A 22,158-nucleotide genomic window follows, 5' to 3' on the forward strand; every position below is an offset into this window, starting at 1 on the left:
AATAATGCTGCTGAAAGGCTTCACAAATGTGCAGCTATAGCTGCCAGATCTTTGAGGAAATGATAAAAGGCAAGACCTTGAAATGCAAACTGTGGTCTCTTACAGTGAACCACAGAAACTGGAATATGAAAATAGGCATCCTTGATATCCAGGGACTCCAACCAATCCCGCTCTTCAGACACAAAAAAAATTAACATCTCAAATATATTTCCTTTTGGTAAAAATGTATTGAGAAATCAAAAGTTTGGAATTAATCTGAGACCATCTCTTTTTGTTAACAATGAGAAAATACATCAAGTAACAACCATAACCGCTCTGAGGAAAAGTAACCCTCTATCACTTTATTTCTACCAAGATGTAAAGTTCATCATTAAGAAGTTTATGGGAGAGGTAGGGGAGTAGGAAAAGTGTGTGGAAGGGGAAAGAGTCATAGCTGCTTGAGAAAAGGCTCGGATCATTATTGACCCACAATCACAAGGACAATTTGGCCAAAGTGATCTTATGCCATCTTAAGCAAATCTGCCACCCGACCCTCAGAAAATATCGGATGATCCTTCATGTCTAACAATTCAGGGTGATTTTGAGACAGATTTAGTGGAGGAGTACACCTGGCATTTATTACTTTTACATAACCCTCGACTTCTGTAGAGTATAAAGAACTGTTGTAGAACCATTTTCTAGTTGGGGCATCTGCCTGCCAAATGAGTGCCTGTATCCTCGACATTTACAATATTGTTTGTTAAATTTTCTACAAAGAGATGCCACCCCAAGAGCCCTAGCAGTCGGACAACTCTGACTCCCTCTTAAACGAGTCAGTCTTCTCGCCAAACTGGTGTTCACATTAAATGGCAAGCTAATCAACTGGAATAGTATCTCATTTTAGAACCCTGTGGTCCCTATCCAAGTATGCTGGCAAAGGACTACTGCAGATCCCATTAATCTGGTCATAAGGCTACCTTGATCTAGATGATTTTCAAGACATGTTTGGATACAGCCACCCCATCATGAAGTGGTTTCTTAAAATGTACCCTAAGATAATCTGGTATATTAAGGGCAGCAAAAGCTGCTAGGTTCCTTGGAAAATCAGTATAACATGTCAAAAAACACATAGCTTTGTAAAAGCTGAGAGCTAGGCTTCCAAAGCAAACACTTTCATTTAGAATCGATTTCCTTTGATATTGTATGAGTAGAGTTAGCAGAACTAGTGCTCTTCTTCAACTTGTTCAGTGACATCTAAACTAATAGGCTTTAGGTGAAGGATCTGTGGACAAATAGGGACAATCCAACAGAAAGAGAAAATACTTCTGGGAGATTGATCTAGATACAGAAGGGGCAGACTGGGGTTTAAACTATGCCTCTACACACTGCCTGGTAGTAATATGTCCACAGAATGATTCTCTGCCAAAATCTAAGTGAGAACCTTTAATTAGTAAATAGCAATGTAGGAGTCTCTATGGCCTTTATACAAACTGCAGCATTTCATGTTTTCTCAACAGATCCTAGTTTATGCAGCAGGATACATATATCCATACAGTGGTCCAAAACAATGGTCTGCCAACAGTGCTGAATGTGGAACAAGTGGAGGTAGTAAACAGTCTCTTTTCATGGCAACAATAACTGCTCTGAGAAGAAACCCTCTATATTGCTTTTTTCAATAAAGTTGTATTGGTCATCATTAAGATGTTTGTGGAGGGAGGAGTGGGAGGAGGAGAAGTGTATGGGCCGGGACAAATCATGGCTGCTAGAGAAAAGGCTGGAACTATTATTTATCCACTATCTGCAGGACTGTTTGTCCAAAGTGATCTTATGTCATTTCCAAGGAAAATCTGCCACCCGACCCTCAACAGGTATCGGATGATCTTTCATGTGTGACAACTCAGGATGATTTTGAGACTGACTTGAGTGGAGAAGGAAGCTTGACCTTCCTTACCTCTCCATGACCCTCAACCTCTGTAAAGTTTAAAGAACTGTTGTTGAAGCTGTTGCTGCAGGGGCATCTGCCTGCCAATACTTACTGTTAGAAATGGGGTCTTTGGTTGGCAGTCAGGTTACCCCCTGTTCAAGCAAGGACCCTCACTCTAGTCAGGGTAAGTCACACACAATCCAAATTAACCTGTGCCCACCGTCTGGTAGCTTGGCACTGAGCAGTCAGGCTGAATTTAGACGGCAATGTGTAAAGTATTTGTGCAATAAATCATACAGTAACACAGTAGAACCACAAAAATACACCACACAGTGTTTAGAAAAATATCGAATATGTATCTGGTAAGATGCAGGTCAAAACGATTAAGATGCAACAAGTAAATTTTGAAATATCACTGTAAAAATGATCTTAAGTGTCTTTAGTCTCTTAAAAGCAACAAATGTCTCTTGCAAGCACAAAGTACCTGGTTTGCGTTCAAAATCTCCGCAAGGAACTGCAGAGGAGAAGATGCGTGGAAAACAGGGAGGTGTGCGTCGATTTCTCAGGCCACATACAGCGATGCATTGTTTATTTGTCATGCAGGAAAGGCTTTGCGTCGATTTCTGGTGCTCGGACTTGGGTCCTCTTCGGGTTGCAGGGTTTTTGGATGCCCTGGCAGGATGAAGTGACTAGGGCTGCGTCAATACGGTGGGCGTTGCGTGGAGATTTCTACTGCACAGCAGGTGCTGCGTTGATTCCTCTCAGGAAGTCGGGCTGCGTCGTTCCGGCTCAGCTTTGCGTCGATCCAGTAGGCTTGCATCAAATTTCCGGTCGCTACGCTGGCGGTGCGTCGCTCTTAGCCTTGTGAAGTTGGGCTGCGTCATTCCAGATCGGTGTGCAGTGATTTTCTCACCGCAATGCATGCTGTGTGTCATTTTTGGCAGGCAGTGCATCGATTTTTACCGCACCAGGAGTTCTTCTTGCAGGAATGAAGTCTTTTTGATCCTGAGACTTCAGGGAACAGGAGGCAAGCTCTATCCAAGCCCTTGGAGAGCACTTCTTCAGCACAGCCAGAGAGCAGCAAGGCAGCAGGGCAACAGCAAGGCAGCAGTCCCTCTCAGAAAAAGCAGTCAGGTGAGTCCTTTGGGCAGCCAGGCAGTTCTTCTTGGCAGGGTGCAGGTTCTGGTTCAGATTCTTCCCCAGGAAGTGTGAATTGGTGGGGGCAGAGGCCCTATTTAAATACCTAAATGTGCCTTTGAAGTGGGGGAGACTTCAAATAGTGGCCTCGAAGTGCACAAGGTCCCCTTTCAGTTCCATCCTCTCTGCCAGTGTCCCAGTAGTGGGTGTGGCAGTCCTTTGTGTGAGGGCAGGCTACTGTCCTTTGACATGTAAGTGTCAGGCCCTCCACCCTCCCAGCCCAGGAAGACCCATTCAATATGCAGATCTATGCAAGTGTGACTGAGCATCCTGTGTTTGGAGTTTGTCTGAGTGAATGCACAAGGGAGCTGTCAACTAAACCAAGCCAGACGTGGACTGTTAGGCACAGAAGGATTTAAGTGCAGAGAAATGTCCACTTTCTAAAGTGGCATTTCTAAAATAGTAATATTAAATCCAACTTCACCAGTCAGCAGGATTTTGTATTACCATTCTGGCCATACTAAATATGACCTTGTTACTCCTTTCAGATCAGAAGCTACCACTCAAACAGTATATGAGGGTAGCCCTAACGTTAAACTATAAAAGGAGCAGGCCTCACAGCAGTGCAAAATTAATTTGAGGGTTTTACACTACCAGGAAATATAACCTACACAGGTACATGTCCTGCCTCTTTTCTACACAGCACCCTGCCCTATGGGTTACCTAGGGCTACCTTAGGGGTGACATATGTAGAAAAGGGGAGTTTTAGGCTTGGCAAGTACTTTTAAATGCCAATTTGAATTGGTAGTGAAACTACACACACAGGCCTTGCAATGGCAGGCCTGAGACATGGTTAAGGGGCTACTTAAGTGGGTGACACAATCAGTGCTGCAGGCCCCCACTAGTACCATTTAATCTACAGGCCATGGGCACATATAGTGCACTTTAATAGGGACTTATAAGTAAATTAAATAAGCCAATTGGGTATGATCCAATGTCACCATGTTTTAAGGGAGAGAGCATATGCACTTTAGCACTGGTTAACAGTGGTAAAGTGTGCAGAGTCCTAAAACCAGCAAAAACAGTACCCAAATAGTGGAGGGAGGCAGGCAAAATGTTAGGGGTGACCACCCTAAGGCTGTCAGGTCTAAAACTTACCATATTGTTTGTTAATGTTTCTACGAAGAGGCGCCAATCCCAGAGCCCTAGCAGTGGGACAACTCTGTTAGACTCTCTCAAGAGATGCTTAAGTCTTCCTGCCAAACAGGTGTTCACATCAAATGGCAAGCCAATCAACTGAGATAGTATCCCATTACGCCCAGGTCCTGCTACTCCTCGTCCCATTGATCACAATGTGAATATATATCTATCTCCATGACAAAAAAAAACTCGAGGATTGCTGGGTCCCCTACCCCACCCCCCTCCAGCTGGTAGTACATAATATGTACTTACCCAGCATTCGTCCTGTTCTTTTTTTCTGTCTTTCGACTGAATGGACTGAGGAGTAGAGGGAGCTGCTTCTGCTGGGCTGGGATAGCTGCTGATTCCAATGTGGATTCTCCACAGGGTGTCATTTTTTGTTGTTGGTCCATCGCTTCCTGCTGCCTCCTGGGCTAGCAGGGGGAAGCTTAGTTGTGGACCCGGATGCGGCCCTGGGTGCGGCTGGCTGCATTTGGTGGAGGCATGCGTATCTCTCTGGTAGCCAGGCTACTGGGGAGGCACGTGGAGGAAGTAGGAAGTCTGGAGCTTGCCTGACTTCCTGCTGCTGATACGGCACTATGGGGCATGTGCGCAAGGCAAGGTAATACGGGCCTGCTTGGCGTCCTGTTCCTGGCATATGGAAATGAGGTATATAGATGTGGAGGCCCCTGGGGTAAGCACCGCTTGGCGGCCTTCCTGTGGGTTACTGCTGCTGGTTCTTGTGTTTTGCCTACATTTTGGTGACAGTTCACAATGGGGAAACATTTTCATAAGAAGAGACATGTGGCAGTGTCCTCCTCTTCTTCCCCACTTCATTCTCGTTCTCCTTCAAGGATCTGTAAGAAGGAAGATGAGGAGGCTCGCCTAAAATGCCTCATCCAGGAGACATTACTGGAAATGAGGGCAGAGGTGAAGCAGAAGGTCCTTCCTGCAGCTGTGTCTCCTCCTTCTGGTTCTAGGGAGGATGGTCCAGACCCTCAGGATCCTGCAAGAAAGTACATTACCAAGTAGCAGTTGGCTGAGCTGGTTCGCCATATTAAAAGAAACATGCTTTCTGGAGGATGAGGTTCCGGAATCTTCCTATTCCGCTCTGCTGCGCCAGTTTCAGGGGTCTAACCCTGTATTCCAGAAGTGCTTCACAGGGAATGGAGGGACCCAGATACGATTTTGTTGCCTCGTTTTTTGGCCAAATTGCATCCTTTCCATGATACGCAGACAGACTTTCCTGACTCCGTCCAGGTGGATTCCTTTGTGGCCAGACTTGTGGGGTGTACTTCCTTGGCGGAGGATGCAGTCCCCGGGATCCCATGGACAAGAAGGTGGATGGCTCCCTCAAGAAGGTGTACTCCAGGGCTCATCTGGTGCTGTGTGCTGGTATATATAGTACTTATGTGACTCAATCCCTTAACTCGGAATTCAAGACTGTACAGAGCATTGGATGAGTCCTCTGATTGCTCCTGGGTTCTGGATCTCATTGAGCATCAGGTGGAATTTCTGTCTGATGTCTCTTTCGATGTGGTATTTTCCTCAGCTCTGGCTGAGGGTGCATGTGCTACGGCTCGTCGCAATCTGGTCTTGAGGGATTGGAAGACAGATGTCGCCCAGAAGTCTTCTGTGTTGAGGTTGCCTTTACAGGGTTCAGTCCTGTTTCGAGCTAAACTTCAGAATAGACTTCACCAACTCTTGAAAGAGAAGAAACATTCTGTTTCCCTTAAGTCCAGTGATGGTGACGGGCCTTTCTCCAAATGCAAGTCTGACCTGCACCAGTCCCTTAAGAGGTGGTTTGCGAGGTTGCATGGGAGATTTCCAGCTCGTAGAGGTCAGGAGCATAAGCCCATTCTACCCTTCCCAAGCCGCGTTCCTGGCTATATGGGGGGTGCAGGGACTAGTGGTGGGTGGCCACCTTCAAGTGTTTTTCCAGGCCTGGCAGGAGTCTACTTCTGACGCTTGGGTGTTGAACACTGTTCAGCATGGCTAAAGGATTGAGTTTGGGGAGACTCCTCCATTGTCTGGGGTGCGTCCAACTCCATGGCTGTCCCTGCCGGCCAAATGGAAGGCCCTTCGTCAGGGCCTTCTTTCCTTTATGCAGAAGCAGGCTGTTTGGGTGGTGCCCCCTCTGGAACGGGGTAGGGGGTTCTACTCGATTATTTTCCTAGTGTCAAAGGCTACAAGGGGCTTCTGCCTGGTGTTGGATTTAAAGGCACAGAACACATTTTTCTGCCATGTGCCTTTCAAGATGGAGACTTTGCAGTGGGTAATTCCTCTGGTGACGCAGGGGCATTTCATGTGCACTGTGGATCTTCAGGATGCTTACTATCAGGCGCTAGTCCACCCACCATCACAACAGTTTCTGAGGTTCAGTCTCAAGGGGGTACATTATCAATTTACAGTTCTGCCATTTGGTCTCTGCTCTGCGCCATGATTGTTCACCAAGGTGGTGGTGCCTCTGGTAGCCTCCCTTCATCTTCAGGGTTGTCATCTCTACCCTTATCTGGATGACTGGCTCCTACATGTCCCCTAAAGGGAGGAGCTTTTGCGCGATCTTCGGAAAGTGTGTGTTGCCCTTCAGGCTCATGGGTTCCTGATCAATTGGGCCAAGTCTCAGTTGGTTCCCTCTCAGATGGAGGCTTTGCAATCCCTGGCCTTGGACTTGATGGTCAGCATGCAGTCTCAGTCCGCATTTAGCTTTGGGGTTACTCTAGGGGAGAATTTCATCCAAGATAGCTGGAAATGCTGAAGCATTTTGAATCTGAGACAAATAAATGCCCCATCCCTTAAATGATTCTTATCTTGAGACTTTAGGCAGATGAGATAAACTTTCTCCAACTGCAGAGTATGTGTAGTCTGGCTAAATGATGTAACAGCATCTAGCGAAGTTGGTTAACAGCGCAAATAATTACAACTTTGGCATCGCACTCTGAGGCAGGCACAGGCACCTGCTTTGAAGATGGTTTTTGGACTAGCCTCGGTCATTTAAACATACAAGGCTTACAAGTTGGAATAGGCACCGGAGTCAATGTCAAAGTTGGCGATGTCAGGTCCATAGCTTTCGGTACCACTGGCACCAGCAGAGATAAGGCCTCTTTTGGAGCCAACAAAGGCCTCTCAGAGAGACTGTATGTTTCTAACAATGCCTTCTTGAAGGCTTCGGTTTGCACTGCAGAGATTCCATGCACAGGAACGTGATCATATGTGTTGAAGAGCAGGGACTTTGTTTTGCTTTCCACTGTGATGGAAGGAACAGTAAGCTCCATAGTTCCTTTTTTCTCCACTTGTCAAGAGGACAACAAATAGTGTATAGAAACGAGAATTGCTGCTTTTCAAGACTTGAACGGCCAGCAAAGAATTATACAACCTGCTAATACACATCACAGTTGGGGAAATGGAAATACAACAAGGAAAGAATGGAAGAGGAGGTGTCTGAAGAAAGTCTCAAAGATGACTCTAAATGCTGGGAAGGTTGTAACAAGAAATACATACGTTTTACTGAGGATATTGATGAGGAGTTCAAGGAAATGAACAGTAGCCTCATCCTCCAAAGGTCAAATATGTGCTGTGGTCTGAGATGGCACTCGGAAGACTTCGGCCCGTATTTATACTTTTTTAGCACGGCATTTGCGCCACTTTTTAACGCATAAGCGGTGCAAACTTACAAAATACAATTGTATTTTGCAAGTTTGCGCCACTTTTGCCTCAAAAACGGACGCAAATGTGGCGCTAAAAAAGTATAAATATGGGCCTTCCAATCTGAACCAGTACTCTCCAAGAAAACCAATAGGGAAGGGTAAAAGAGAGACCAAGCAGCAACAACAGGCTTACTACAGAAAGGAACTGAGAAAGCATCAAAACTAAAGACATTGCTCAACGCAGGGAGGCTGGGTGTGAACTATACAGAAAGCAAGAAAGAAACACCAACTTGCAATGTTGCAAGGCAAGGAGTGATTTTCTATGTTGCCTTTTATACTATCTATGCCTAGCATAACCCAGAAGTGCAACCACAAGTAGTCAGTCATGCAAAACATGGTAAACAAAAGTGTTCCACGTGCAAGATAGCCCAAAGAAAGATTGCTTCTGGCATACATGTTGCACCATTGTGTTCAACTCCTATTTTTCAAAATGGCGACTGAACATGCAGAACTGTGTTGTTTCCAGCATATTTACTGAACAGGGAACATACAGTGCCAAGTTGCCACAATCTTCACTCCCCCAAACCTTGACGATTTTTTTCTCTTAAAAGAGATCTCTATAGGTAGGTGTCTACATGTGGCCATGGGCTACACCATGATCTCAACACCACTTGGTGGGGGTAGGGAGGGCTCTGGCGTGGTGTTAGGATTTAGATCTCAAATGAGGCCTGACTGAAAGAGCCTCCTACTTGTCTTTTAGAAAAGCCAGCCATAAACCATTTGACTTCTTTTTCCCTCAATGCTTTATGGTGCATTCTTTAACAAGGGTCACATGATACTGGGTTGCCACCCTTTCTAGGGCACAATGCTTAAAGTTTTCTGCCTGCCTCAGTGCTTAATTTGAGCCAGTGGTTGCCGATGGCGCCTGCTGGCACTTATTTTTGGGAGCCAGCACTTATTTTTCCACATCACATATTTTCTGAGAGCGAGAGAGGTAAAAACACACAAATCGTAAAGACGGAGGAACCCCGTCACAATGTGAGAAAGCAGAAACACGCAAGAGTGAGATAACCACGCAGGGAGTGTCTGCTGGTGGATCAAAGAGGTAGATGGAGAACTATGCAGTCTTGACATTTGGGGTGGCATGTTTAATTGCACTGGCCATCGATTTCTGAGTAGAATCTTCAGGCACCAGCACTCATTCTTCTGCAAACTAAGCACTGGTCTACCAACAATAGATCATGGCACCATAACCTAGAAAAACGATTACATGTGGCAGAACTAATCAACTCAAACAGGAAAAAAATTAAAGGCATTGTTGTGCCCTTTTGAAGCCTATCTGCTGGAGGTGGTCTGATTTCAGAATAATTGCATTGTTGTTGTCCCAGTGCCAAGTGACCACTTAAGGTGGATGCTATGATTGAACAAATCACAACTTAACATATGACGTAGCAGAACAAAGCTATCTTTATTTCTTGGAAGAACCTTTTGATGGAGACTGGTTTCTGTTTCAATGTGAAGATATTTTTGTCAGTCAGTTAGGTTTTCGATGAAGAGTTTTTTGTTGTTGTTTTTTTTACATCAAATACTCATCCATGATACCCTTCAAAGGTGAAGTCAGGTGTCCAAACTCAAAGATAAGACTGCTTTTGTGAATATTGTCATCAAAATAACATCGGTTTGATTATATTGATCTTGTCCAGATGATCTTGAACTAACCAGGACAATGAGTAGTCATGGGAACACATTTTGGCTAATGGACAAACAGTGGTACTTCTGCCCGGCTCCAGATTTAGGTGTGACTCTCTTTTCAGAGTAAATGTATTAAATATTGTGTTTCCGTACTTACTATATTTATTTAAATTTTCTACACTGGGACCCAACATCTTTCTGCTAGGGTCAATCCGGCATGATTATCTTCACATGTTAATGAATTTCCCTGTGAAACAACTTTTATTTAACTCATTTTGAAAAACATTTATTACATTTGTTTGACAATTTGCTCTTTATCACTTCCTTTCCTTTCCCTGTTTGATTGTACATAGTAAGTAATATTCATTTAATTAGTCAATGCATTTCGTATACACTTCTGCATCTTTAGGACCAATGGTCATTACACACTTTCATAAACATTTTATCTGCAACCAACCAGCAACAAAATAACAATTTTCAGAATTTGTTTATTTTACCCAGTGAAATTGAAAGTGTTCTCCGATGACAGAAGATATCTTGCTTTAAATGACAAACTGCATCTTTATTTTTCAAATTGGATTGATTTAAGTTATTACGTAAATGATAAAACACCCCGAATGTTTCTCCTGCATGTAATAATGTGAATGAAGTTTCTCTAACAAATCTTTGTGCTCTCCTACTAGTCTTTCCATCTGTTCAGTTGCCTCCGAGCAGTTCTTGCGTAGTCACTAAGAAGCACTCGTTCAAGAAAACAATGCTTTATTGACGGACTAATGCCGCAATTTCTGGGTCCTTTCATTGCCGCTAGCGCTTCAGCCGAATTTCCTATTATTGTGAAAGTCTCTCCCAGATTCCTTGCATGTACTATTTCAGTTAAATAGTTTTACTACTTTTTGTTTTTATACTTTCTCTCCCTTGTAATTCCTTAAATTACGCATGTAGTCAACATATTCATTAAGACCTCCTGGTGCAAAAAGTGTCTGGCCGGTCAATATGATGTCCGTTGTGCCATCATTCGAATTGAATTAATTCTTATTAAAACTGTTCCCGAATCTGTTATTTGAAATCTTATATATCTGAGATCATGACCGTTTACACCAGTGTCTTGCTACTGAAGATGTCATGTATTTAGTTCTAATGTTGGAATACAGTTTGCTCTACCCTGTTCTGGCTTTCCACGTTGTTTGCCTATTTGCCTATTCCATATTATACCGGGGGGGGGGGGGGTGGGGGGGGGGGGGCATTTGACCACATAGGTGACAATTGTACAGTTGCAATAAAAGAGATTGTGTCCATATCTTCCTTGCTGTGAGTTGTATGTTTGGATTTTTAAACACACTGCAATAGTTGCAGACTAAGCACAAAATGATGCCTTCTGAATTTTCAGAATCCCTTGTTCGAACGGCATAATGCAATTCTGTCCTCTAAATCATCTATACATCTCCCTGTTTCATGGAACCATTGGCAGCATGTTTTGCAATTCCTTTCCTATTTTCACTAATTGCCAATGTTTTAAAATAACGTTCTTGGTTTAGAGAGATAGTAACAAATGCTTAGAAAAGAAAGTTAATTTCTCACTTTCTTACTTTGTTGTAATTTTCTGAAATTCTTGTCGCTTTTCTTTTGGCTGTATTTAGTATTTCATAAATTCATCACTTAATTTAAATGTATTGATTAATTGTGTTTTACTTGATTCAAACGCCTCTTGATTGGACGTTATCATTTTGAGTTTAATTATCTGACTGCAAGGTAATCCTGCAAATGTGTTTCCAGAGTGATGGCTATTTGTAGCATATGTGGCTGTAGGTACACATGTGCTGCATACATTGTAAGGCAGTACTCCCTTAAGTTGTGGTTAGCCAGTGGATGGTGCACCATTGGTGATGGGCCTCCTTTCTGTTGTCCCTGATCACAGCAGGGGGGTTTGGGGAGCTGGGCTTATTGCATGCCCTGTACTGAGGCCTGTGAAAGCAGTCCTTTGGAATAGATGTTTGGAGGGCACCTAGAACCTTTTTTCATTCTCTTCAGCATCTGGTACACCTGTGGTCTGAAGAGATTAAGCAGATGCTTAAGTACCTCTGATTTAAAACCAGAAACAAGGAGCCAGGTGTGACGTCTGACCTGGATGCTGGTATTGATCTCTCTGGCCGGGGTGTCGGCTGCATCTAGGGTGCAGTGGATAGTGGCATTGGATATGCTTTCACCTCCACAACCAATCTTTGCCGTTGCTGCTTATACTCCTCAGGGAGGTGTTTGAGGAGGTCCTGCATCTCGCCCCAGTGTTCCCTGTTGTTATCGGGAGGGCAGGCCAACTGAGTAGGCAATCCTCTAACGTATGGCTGCTTGCACTGTTACCCTCTTGATCGCTGCGTCCAGCTTTTTCCTATCGTCATCTGGAGGGATAGTGTCTCCTGTAGCCTGGGTGCCCTGGTGTATGAACACTGAGTCTGCAGGTACGTGGCAACGGATGTATGGTGAGTCATTGAGTATTTATGTTTTTTGTCTACTCTAGATGTGACCACACTTGCCCTGACAGGATCTTCAAATGTCTTAGAGGGGTCTTGAGCGTAAACTTTTAAGCACAGGGAGGAATCAAAGGATGCATCGAGTCTTGGATAATATTTCCACCAGAAGGTCATGGTCTTTCTGGATAATGTGCATATCAACTTTGTGATACATGCTGTCCTCTATATGAATTCATGGTAAGTTGCAGTAGCACCAGGGCGGAGGTTTGGCTGGGTACAGATCCAGGTTTTTTTATCACCCGTGGGAGTCACATAGTAGTCGTCCCATGGGTCATCCTTAAGCTCTGGGTCATAAGGTGCATCATAGGGATTGGCAGGGTGAAGTAGGCTGCCCTTCCCGTAACATAAGTGTGGTAACCCTTATGGTGAATATGGAGGTGGTGGGGAATCAGATGGAGGTGGAGAATGAAGAGGTTAAGCAGGGAGGGGCAAGTGCATTTGACCTAGTGTCTTTTATGCTTAGGAGGTAGACAAGGCTCCAAAGCATTCTGCTCCTCTAAAGTAAATTTCCTCTTCCTTGGGAGTCATCATTGGTTTTAGTGGCAGCTTTGTGGAGACCTGGCCAGTCTGCAGGTGTATAAACAGACACTTTTGGTCTGCATCTTTCTCCTCCTGGAACAGCTGGAGGATTGGTTACTCTGAATCCTCTGAGCAAACCATGGACAGCATTTTATGCACTGAGTATGCCTTTGGTGTAGAGGGAGTCTTCGATGTCAAGGCCGATCTTTGATTCAATGTGTGCTTCGGCAATAACGTGGGCTTGTGCAAGATCTTTACAGCCAGAAGAGGGAGCATGGTAGGCATTGAAGGTTTCGGTCAGTGACGAACATGGATCCAAGGCAGTGGTGGCCCAGCAGGTTGTTGTTTAGGCTCTGAGCTTAAAGTTCGACCCCCTCTGGGGGAAGTACTGTACCTCTACACATGGCCATTGCGAGGGCGTGGGATGTATGTGGGTGCAGAACATACTCACAGTCAAAGTCTTCTTCCATGGTTGTGAAGCACCATGGTCTTTCTGTTGTTCTCCCTTAGACACAGAGGGAGAGCTCACCTCTGAGCTGGACTGCACCAGCTGGGGCTCTGAGAGACCAACTTATTCCTATGCATCAATGCAGTGCTCCCCAAAGATGTTAGGGGTATCATCAGGCTCCTACTTCTGCATTCTCTGATGGGCTCACCTCATCTCACATTAGTACTGAAAAGTCTTTTTCAACTGGAAAGTGAGGCAGGCCTCGCACGTGGTTTTGTTATCCTGGTAGGAGTGGCAGTGATTGCAGACGGTCCATCCAAGGGAACTTGGAAGGCACTGGGGACAGGATTTTCGAAGGGCATCCTTTTCCCCGCTGGTCTTGCACTCTCATCAACAGTGTTCTAAAATGAAGGGGAAAATGCCCATGGAGGGGCCTGAGTCTCAAGTGGTGAGGTGTCGAGAGACGATCGGTTTTAGGTAAATGTTGGGTAGTGACAAAAACAGGATCAAAGATCTGCTGTAGTGACTTTTTCCCTAGGTATGGAAGTCGAGCAATCAAATGGGTCCGGTGGTCAAGCATTGTTAAGCACTGAACACGGAGCCCGACAAGTACATGCAAACCCGATGACGGAAAAAATACAATCTAACAATGGAGCAGTTGCCCATGCTCCAATACTGCCAACTAAGTGAGGAGTCACCACACTTAGTGACTTGAACTTCTTTGAAGAAAAAACAGTTCCACACATCTGATCCCAACTCTAACATATGCAGAGCATGTATATCTACAGCCACACAAGCTAAAAACTATCTATTTCTCCAATTATGTTTTTCTTTCCACAAAAGCTGTTGATTGCATTGAAGTGCATCGAAGAAAGAGTTCCACATTGAAGTGTAATCATATCCCAGAAAAGAAAGACATTGTTGGCAGTTTTTGTTATTACTTATTTGAAATGGTCCTTGATATCGTATTACTGCTGGAGACTCTGGTGGTGCAGAATCTCTTTTTCCATTAAACTTATCAAATCAGAGAACAATCTCAATGGCTGACAAAATAATATTATGGTGACTTCAACTTGAGGGGAACTGTGGAGTTCTGGTTGATATCCAAACATGTCTGAAAACAGACATGCCCTTTTAGTCGATGCTGATAGGGCTTGTTTTGAGAAACGTAAAAACTACTCCAGTCCAACCACAAGACGTCAGAATTATACAAAGCCTTGTGAATCTTTAACAGATGAATTCAGTAGGAGCTGGCATGCTTGCACTGTTATACCATAAAAAGGCCAAAAAAGAGAACACACTGATGCACAGAGAGTGTCCCACTGACCTGGAATCTGGGCAATGTTGAACTCTGTTATTATCACTCGGTAGCAGCCACCTTCCAAACCCTGGAAACGCTGTTCCGTTTTCCATGTGCATTCTATGCAGCCTTCCAAGATCAAATGTCACCTTATTTCACAGATTTAGAAGAGACTGGCTCAAATGGTATCACAGGTCCAGAAAAAATAATTCATTCTATTGACCAAAACTCTTCCACAGACTTTATCCCACTTAACCCTGTGTAGGCTGTGGACCTCTCCACTGCAGCATCAACTCATCATACGCAAATCCCCCTTCAGCATCTCTCCAGGTATCCGTCCTTGCATGCCCTCCACTTCAATTAAGATTTGAAAACGTTTTGAGAACCTTCACAATAGCTTGAAAAAGAACAGCTCCATCAAGAATCTCCTTTAACAGCCTCCAAGGTCGATATCCCCTGCATAAAGTAAATCATGAACAGTGCTTGGACAGTGTAATAGCAATACAACTACTGCTCGTATAATGATCACTCAATAACCCCAATCCAAATGTTTCCGTTACCTTTCAACCTCTAAATTTCGATGATGGCTTTGTATGATCTCGATAAAGCATTTGTTTGTGATATGCTGAGTAAATAAATAAATTCAAATAAGATATGATCTTGATCTTGTGTTCCTAATATATGGGGTCTGTGTAAGTTAATAGTTTCGTCTCAAACCATTTTACACAAAGTGGGGAGCATTCACAGAACCTTCAATAAAAAACCTAAAAGATAATTAACCACTTTCTTATTTATTGTTTTACAATGTCCCAGCTTTTCTGCACAACACCTGTGTCCCAGGAATGGAAAGGTTATCTCCTCCATTGTTATGGAGTTCTCCTGCAAAGAGATCTTGTAGTGGTTCCTACAGTTAAGTTAGGGTAATTTCTCAAGACAGGACTAGAGTGGTTTACCACTTCTAAAGTGGGTAGCATTCTTCAAGTGTTCATTAATGAGAATAAATAATCTAAGCAACATGCTGTGCTGCTACAAGTGGTTTCTCCAATTACTGTCTCCTTTTAGTGATGTGATGCTTCACTACTTTTAAGGCTGGAATTTTGTCTTCTCTAATGACAAAATAAAGTGATCGGTTCCTACAGTTGTTGTGGCAGTGTTTTCCTATAGTTGAAGCCTGCAGTGGTTGCTTTTTCTGTGGCACACAGAGTCCAATGTGGGGAGGATGTCTGTACCTCAGCACACACACTCGTCGGTGACTCTACCAAGATATGTCTGTGGTCCACCCAAAGTTCACAGTACAGAGCAAGAGACTTTACTCTGGTTTTCACTCTTATCAGTGCAACGCTAGCACAGAGCCAGAAATTGTGTTTGTAAGCTTTAGAAACGAACTGAGATCAAGAAAGAAACGTTTTCTTTCTTTCGCCATTGTGAAGGGCTGATGGGGAAATTAGTGAGTGAGAAAACGGGGAAACATGTGACAAAGAAGTTGCTGCCACCCACCTCTTCGCCATGAACGTGACAGGTAGGGAGTGAGGCAATCAAAGAAAAATGAAAAAAATGAGCAGCATTTCAACTCTATACCACAGACTACGGGGTGTGAAAGAGACCATTCATGCTGTTGAGAAGATGAAGGAAGATGCATTTGGGTGCGGGGGGGGGGAGTGGGGAGGCATTTATCATTTTCCCCACATATTTAAGGAAACAGGCTGCCCCTCTATCTTGCTTCCTCTTTTATTCAGGATTTCTTGCGAAGATATCTGAGATTCGTTACCCCTCCTCTAACCTTTACTCCGAAACTGATAACAAGTGGTTCTCGACACCAGAAGTGTAAATAGGTTTTTTGTGGAAGGAGGGTTTTATGGGATGAATCACTATCACGTTCTTAATTGTTACTGCCACCTCTCCATTAATGCATTGAGCATATTAAAGCATCTTCAGAATGTAGCATGTTTAATCTACACTTCATTGGTCAAGTTATTGGCGAGTGCACATGGCCCAAGGAAATTCTAATGGGAATGCCATCTTACAACCAGTCTGGGCATACCCATCCACTTCTACAAGTGATCTGTTTTTTTAGCAACACTTTCTGACATATCTTGCAACTTCTAACACTCTCCTGTTAGTAGTGAAGTTACATTACTCAGTCACTCATGTTTGCTTCCGTGCTTATCTCCTCCACAGATGTCCTCATTTGACACCCTACTTCACTTCTTCCACTCATTGTTGGTAGAACTCAGGCCAGGCTCGCCTTGCCACTTCTCCCAGTTCCTCCATATTCCTGCAAGAATGTCCAAGTACACCGTTAAACTCTTAATACTCTCTCCTTCGTACTGGGTAAATTCCTCTATGTCAATCCAGCTTGCTGTAACGCAGTCATGCCAACTGGTTGCACAGTGCTCTACAATCCCAGCCTACTTGCTAAGTGCGAGGATAGCTAGCTGAATATTCAGGGTGTGCGGGAAGATTGAGCTGGTCTTCCAAAACCAGATCATATCCTCTGAAAAGGGTCCCTGGCAGTAAAGCATTAATCTTCTTCCAAAATCCACATGGTATGATCAATCCTGTCATTTTCTTCCACCAGTCTACCAGACTGGTTAGTGATGGCACAGGTCACGTATGAGAAAGTACCGTATGACTGACAACTATTCACCTGTGACAGCTTTGAGCAGCACACCATCAGTTCTCAGTGGCTCAGATCTTGGCATAAATGCACTAAGGCCTGTTTTATGTGATTGGGTCACACTTCCCTATTTGTTAGCACCATCAGGAGAAGGAAATAGGGTGTGTTGGAAAGGGTGAACTAGTAGGGGTAGTGAAGAATAAAAGAATTCAGGGACCCAGAGATTCAAGGTTGAGGCTCACACCCATTCCTGAAGGGAGCGTTTCCAGTAGAGAAGCATACGTGGTGTCCCCTTTCTCTGCAGTTGCAAAATGGCATAGATGAGAGCCAGGATGCAAAGCAATAGGGCCAGTGGCACCATTACCATGACAACGCTCATGGTGCGCGTGTACTCATCAATGTGGACCACCACATCAACATCATTGCTCTGCTCGTCCCCATCGTTCCTGCTTTCTGGATTTAGGTCCACATCTGCATCAGCTTCTTTATGCTTATCAATCTCCTCTTCCTTCTGGTCCACGTCATTATCCTTCCCACCATTGACATCCGGGTTGAAGGGTGGACGTTCCAGGTCAGGCCATTTGGGTCCAGGATCTGGTTCAACAAACACCTCTTGACAGCCCATGAAGTCTCTCAGGATTGATTTAGGGTATCCTGGCTCGGTCTTTAGCCGCTGGTTATCAAACTTCCAGTACCTGGTATCTTTGTAAAAGTACGTGTAGGCTGAGACAGAGAAAAAAAGAATAGTATTTAGTTCACGAAGCTAGGAGAAATTTACATTTCACGTGAATGTGTCATTTACCAATTTTGTTTTTGTAACCTTTACATAGGGATTGTCCTCATGTAACTATTTAATACAAACAACACTCTCATATAAAGAGCCATAATTAACATTAAAAAGTCAAACAAAACACACACGTTTCGTTTTAACTGATTACATTAAGTAACTCCAGAAACTTAAGTATTCCATAAAACAAAGCAAACAAACAATGCCTGAATGTGTAAGAATTTTAAAAAAAGCCAAAATTAGAAATGTTTGTTTGCCAAAAGTTTTGTGGCAAAAACATTCATGTCAAACAGACATTTTAACAAATGTGTTCATTTTTGTCTTTTTTTTGTTTTAAAATACTGGCGATGCCCGTGTACACTCTTTCCTTCTGTCGATCTTCTGTTGTATTTTTTTGTGGGCCAAACCCAGAACAGTAGTTTATCTGCAGCCTCGTGACAGCTAAGCCTCATTGTTCCACGCAATGCCCTTTACAAGCCCACTTTAAATTTTAATTTCCTAAAATAGAAAATTGCTTTCGGTACTTTGCCAAGTGCATGCTGGGGAAATGCGCTGATGCTATGTGCCACTTACTCTCTCGCCCTAGTTCTCCAAACTACACCTTTCAGGAACTGCCCTTTGTTTTAAATGACAAGTTGTTTATTGATTTTGGTAATTCACCATTAAAGTTCCAGTCCAAGCCCAGTAATTTAAACTAATTCAATGTTATTAATGCAGCTAGTCCAACGTAAATAAGTAACTCGGTATAATCAACTCAATACCTGCTACTATTCGTTTAGCTGTATATCAGACAAAACTGGAACTCATTCTAACATTATGCAAACTAAGTAAGTAAGCGAACCTTGGATGATAATAAAGTTAATCAAACAGAAGCAACTAATCCATCCAATTCAACTTAAATTAACACAACTAACAAAGCTTTCGAAAGGAATTCTCTCTAGCTAATCAAATTCAAACTCAGTAACAAAGCTGTGTGTGTGTTTATATATAGAATGCAAATTATATTTAGAAGTCTATGTATATCTATATATATATATATATATAGCGAGAGAGAGAGAGAGAGAGAGAGAGAGAGATAGAGAGAGAGAATGACAGAGATTTATATATAATTTAGTATATATGAATATAAATATATTAAAAATTCTTATACCCACACACATCAAATCAATCTTTGTTCAGTCAAATATATAATCAACCATGAGTGTGCAAAATCACAAAACGTTTAAAAATACATTAAGAATAAAAAGGTTCACCCATTACAATAAACAAATAAATCAATAACAATTCCATTGCCATTCGCCCTACTAATTTCATCTTTAGCTGCTCAGATTTTCAAGCATTCAAAACTTAAAATAAAACAATTTCACAGCAAGTGCATTGCTTGACATCCTGAAACGGGCAAATTCATCTTCACCTACATGACCATCATATAAGGCTAACCTTACTAAAAAAGGTATAAAAGGCGTTAAAGTGCATAAGCTCTTCTTATAACAAGCGAAGTTGATTAAGCATTGCAGCACAAACATCAACAGTCAACAAACACAGCAGATAAGATAGCCCTTCCTTATTAAAAGAGAAATATTTGTTCAACAAAATGGAGCTAAAAATCTCCGTCTTGGTGGAGCATAAAACGAGTAACACAGCATAAAGTGTGGAGTAGATTGCTTCATCAACCTGTCACAGGGAAAAGGTGGTAAAGATGCGTACCACGCCCCGGTTACAGGGAAGGTGACTAAATGATGTACTATGTTCAGCCTTAGCCGGTTAAGATAAAATCTGTGTTCTGGTCTAACTCTCCATGCCAATTATGGCTCTAGAGCAGATGTTGTGCAAATCTGCATGTACCCTGTGACCGTGGGTGCTTTCAAGATGCTCTACACCCGTAACTTCTCACTAGTGGACTCATAGAACTCGATTACTTTTGCTTTAGAGTTTGCCGTAATTTGTTTAGGGTTATTATAATGGTGCCCACAACCCAAAGCCAAGGAATTAACGCCCTATTATTCAGGCTTAAACAGTCAGTCAGTACTCGTTTGGCAAAAAAGGGCTTTGGGAGGTACACCATATTTTAACCTATAAAAGCAAAGGTGCCAACTTGATACGATCTTCTACGTAGCCCAATCTTAATTCTGCAGGCGCAATAAAACTTGAGGTGGAGGGAGAGGGAGAGAGAGAGAGTTGTTTTTATTGTTTTGTTTTTTTAGGCCTGGCATCCTTGATAGTTTCTATTGCCTCCTGTTTTTCAGACTCATTTTTGCTGGCTTTCAGTATTCTCTGCACTTTACCACTGCTGACGAGTACTAAAGTGCAGGTGCTCTGTACTCTAAGTATGGTACCATTGACTTATCCACAATTGATATATTTGATTTACTTGTAAGTCCCTAGTATATTGCACTCTATGTGCCCAGGGCCTGTAAATCAAGTTCTACTAGCGGGCTGCAGCACTGATTGCGCTACTCACTACACAAGACTTTAAACATGTCTCAGGCCTGCCACTGCAGAACCTCTGGGTGCAGTTTTAAACTGCCTTTTCTATCAGGCTATGGTACACACTTTCCAGGCCCAACCCCATGTAATTCACTTCTAAGTTAGACTGTGGTTAGCCCCGGGGCAGGATGCAGTGGATTTAAAACGTTTGACATGTACCCTTTAGTTTAAGATGTCCAGGTAGTGAAAAGCTTTTAAATTTGTTTTCCACTACTACAAGGTTTCTTGTGCTGCTAGGAGGTACAGTCATTTTGCAACTTGCTCTGCTGTGTTGACCTGCTGCCTTTTGCAGTGAGATGGACTACTCCTGCTGTACAACCTCAAAGGACATCTCAAGTAACTCCAAGGGCTGTTGTCTTGCCCCTTGTTGAAAGTCTCAGGATCATCAAAGATTTCAAATGCGTACCAGTGCAGTGGGTCTCTGTCACCAGTGAGTCCGGTAGCAGTCCATCTTAATGAGGAACCGTGTGTCTGACTACTCCGGGTGCATGACCTGCTCCCTCTGACCAACGTATGTGGAGCGCTTCTTCATTCACCAAGTTCTTTGTTCACCAAGTCAGTGCGTGTTTAGTGCTTCTTCTTGTGACAAGCCAGCAGGTGTAGCGTTTTTTCGTTTACCAAACCAGCAGGTGTAGGGCTTTGTCATCTACCAGCCCAGCATGTGGTGAGCACTTCCCAGCATTCTGCAATGCCACGCTATGCCCGGCCCAGCAACTGCAACTGAAGACATCTGCACATGGCTGTCCAGACACAGACATGGCACTGTGAGTAAGGGGGAGCGGGTTGACTGCTCAGCCTCTACGCTACGCATGCATACCCAGCGCAACCCTGCGCTGCAGCTCTGGGCTGCCTGTAATGTGTTTTTGCCCCGCACTGATTTCCAATCTCGAGGGGCCGGGGAGGCCGAGATCCCCTGCAAACCATTCTGGTTGGGAGAGCACATCTGAACTATAATTGCGAGTGCTTTCCTAGTACTTCTCTAAAGAGAACTTGCCACAACTGCCGGAAAGGGAGCACCCGCATCTTTTGAAGGACTGTGATTTTCAATACTATGCTTGAACCGTGATAACCTTTGCAAATGTAATTGGATTTTTGTTGTTTGAGTCTAAATGTATTCAGATAAATATTCCATACTTTTCTACACTGGTGTGGAGTCTTTTGTGGTGTTTTCACTGTGTTAATCTAATTCAAGTGTTGCACAAATACTTTCTACATTGCTTCTTATATTAAGCCTGACTGCTCTGTGCCAAGGTTTGACTTGCCAGGGGTTACCATCAGCAGAGCCAGCAGAGACTCAGCCGAGGTAAACCTGCTGTTTCCTCACCTCTAAATGGGGCAGGGAAGGTGTGGAATTAGCAGGGTTTGATGAACACTGCTTTATGTTGTTCCTCCCACCCATCTAAACTCAAAATGGGAACCTATTTCTTTCTTTGCGTATGATATGTGTGGAGTTTGGGTACTGTTGACCGTATTGAATTTAAGTTCTCATCCTGATAAAATGGTGGATTTTAGTAACTTCTGAGCCCTGGCCCCTTGCAGACCCTAACACATCAATTCCAGTCACACACATTATTATGACCCCACTATCTATTCAGAGGTATTGATCAGAAGCAGGTCTCCCTTGGTTTCATGCAGAAGTGGGAGTTAAAGTCACTGCCGATGTTCAATCTCTCACTTGAGCTAATTTTGACTATTCAGGAACTGTTTTTCTGAAATACCGCAGGTATGCAAATCCCACCTCTCCATGACATTTTGAAATCAGAAGTAGAGAACAATTTAACATCAAGGACTGGAAACTTGAAAGTGATTGGCCTGACTTGTTTGGTGCACGTGCCACTCATGGCAAACACACGGTATTCTAAACTTATTTTGGGAGCTTTGGGCCTGCTTCCTTCAGCTATTGACATTTTATGTCAG

General features: G+C 43.4%; 1 protein-coding gene across 2 annotated transcripts in view; it reads right to left on the reverse strand.

Annotated features, from left to right (window-relative positions):
• Window positions 1–9,753: 9,753 nt before the first annotated feature.
• Window positions 9,754–22,158, reverse strand: part of MMP15 (matrix metallopeptidase 15) — a 207,943-nt gene continuing 195,538 nt past the window's right edge. For both annotated transcript variants that reach the window (XM_069217432.1, XM_069217431.1), the window contains one exon: window positions 9,754–17,690. In XM_069217432.1, the coding sequence (XP_069073533.1) occupies window positions 17,206–17,690 (485 nt within the window). In that variant the 3' untranslated portion in view covers window positions 9,754–17,205. The remainder of the gene's footprint in view (window positions 17,691–22,158) is intronic.

The sequence above is a fragment of the Pleurodeles waltl genome, chromosome 12 (assembly GCF_031143425.1).
Source record: "Pleurodeles waltl isolate 20211129_DDA chromosome 12, aPleWal1.hap1.20221129, whole genome shotgun sequence".
In the NCBI taxonomy this organism is placed as follows: domain Eukaryota; kingdom Metazoa; phylum Chordata; class Amphibia; order Caudata; family Salamandridae; genus Pleurodeles; species Pleurodeles waltl.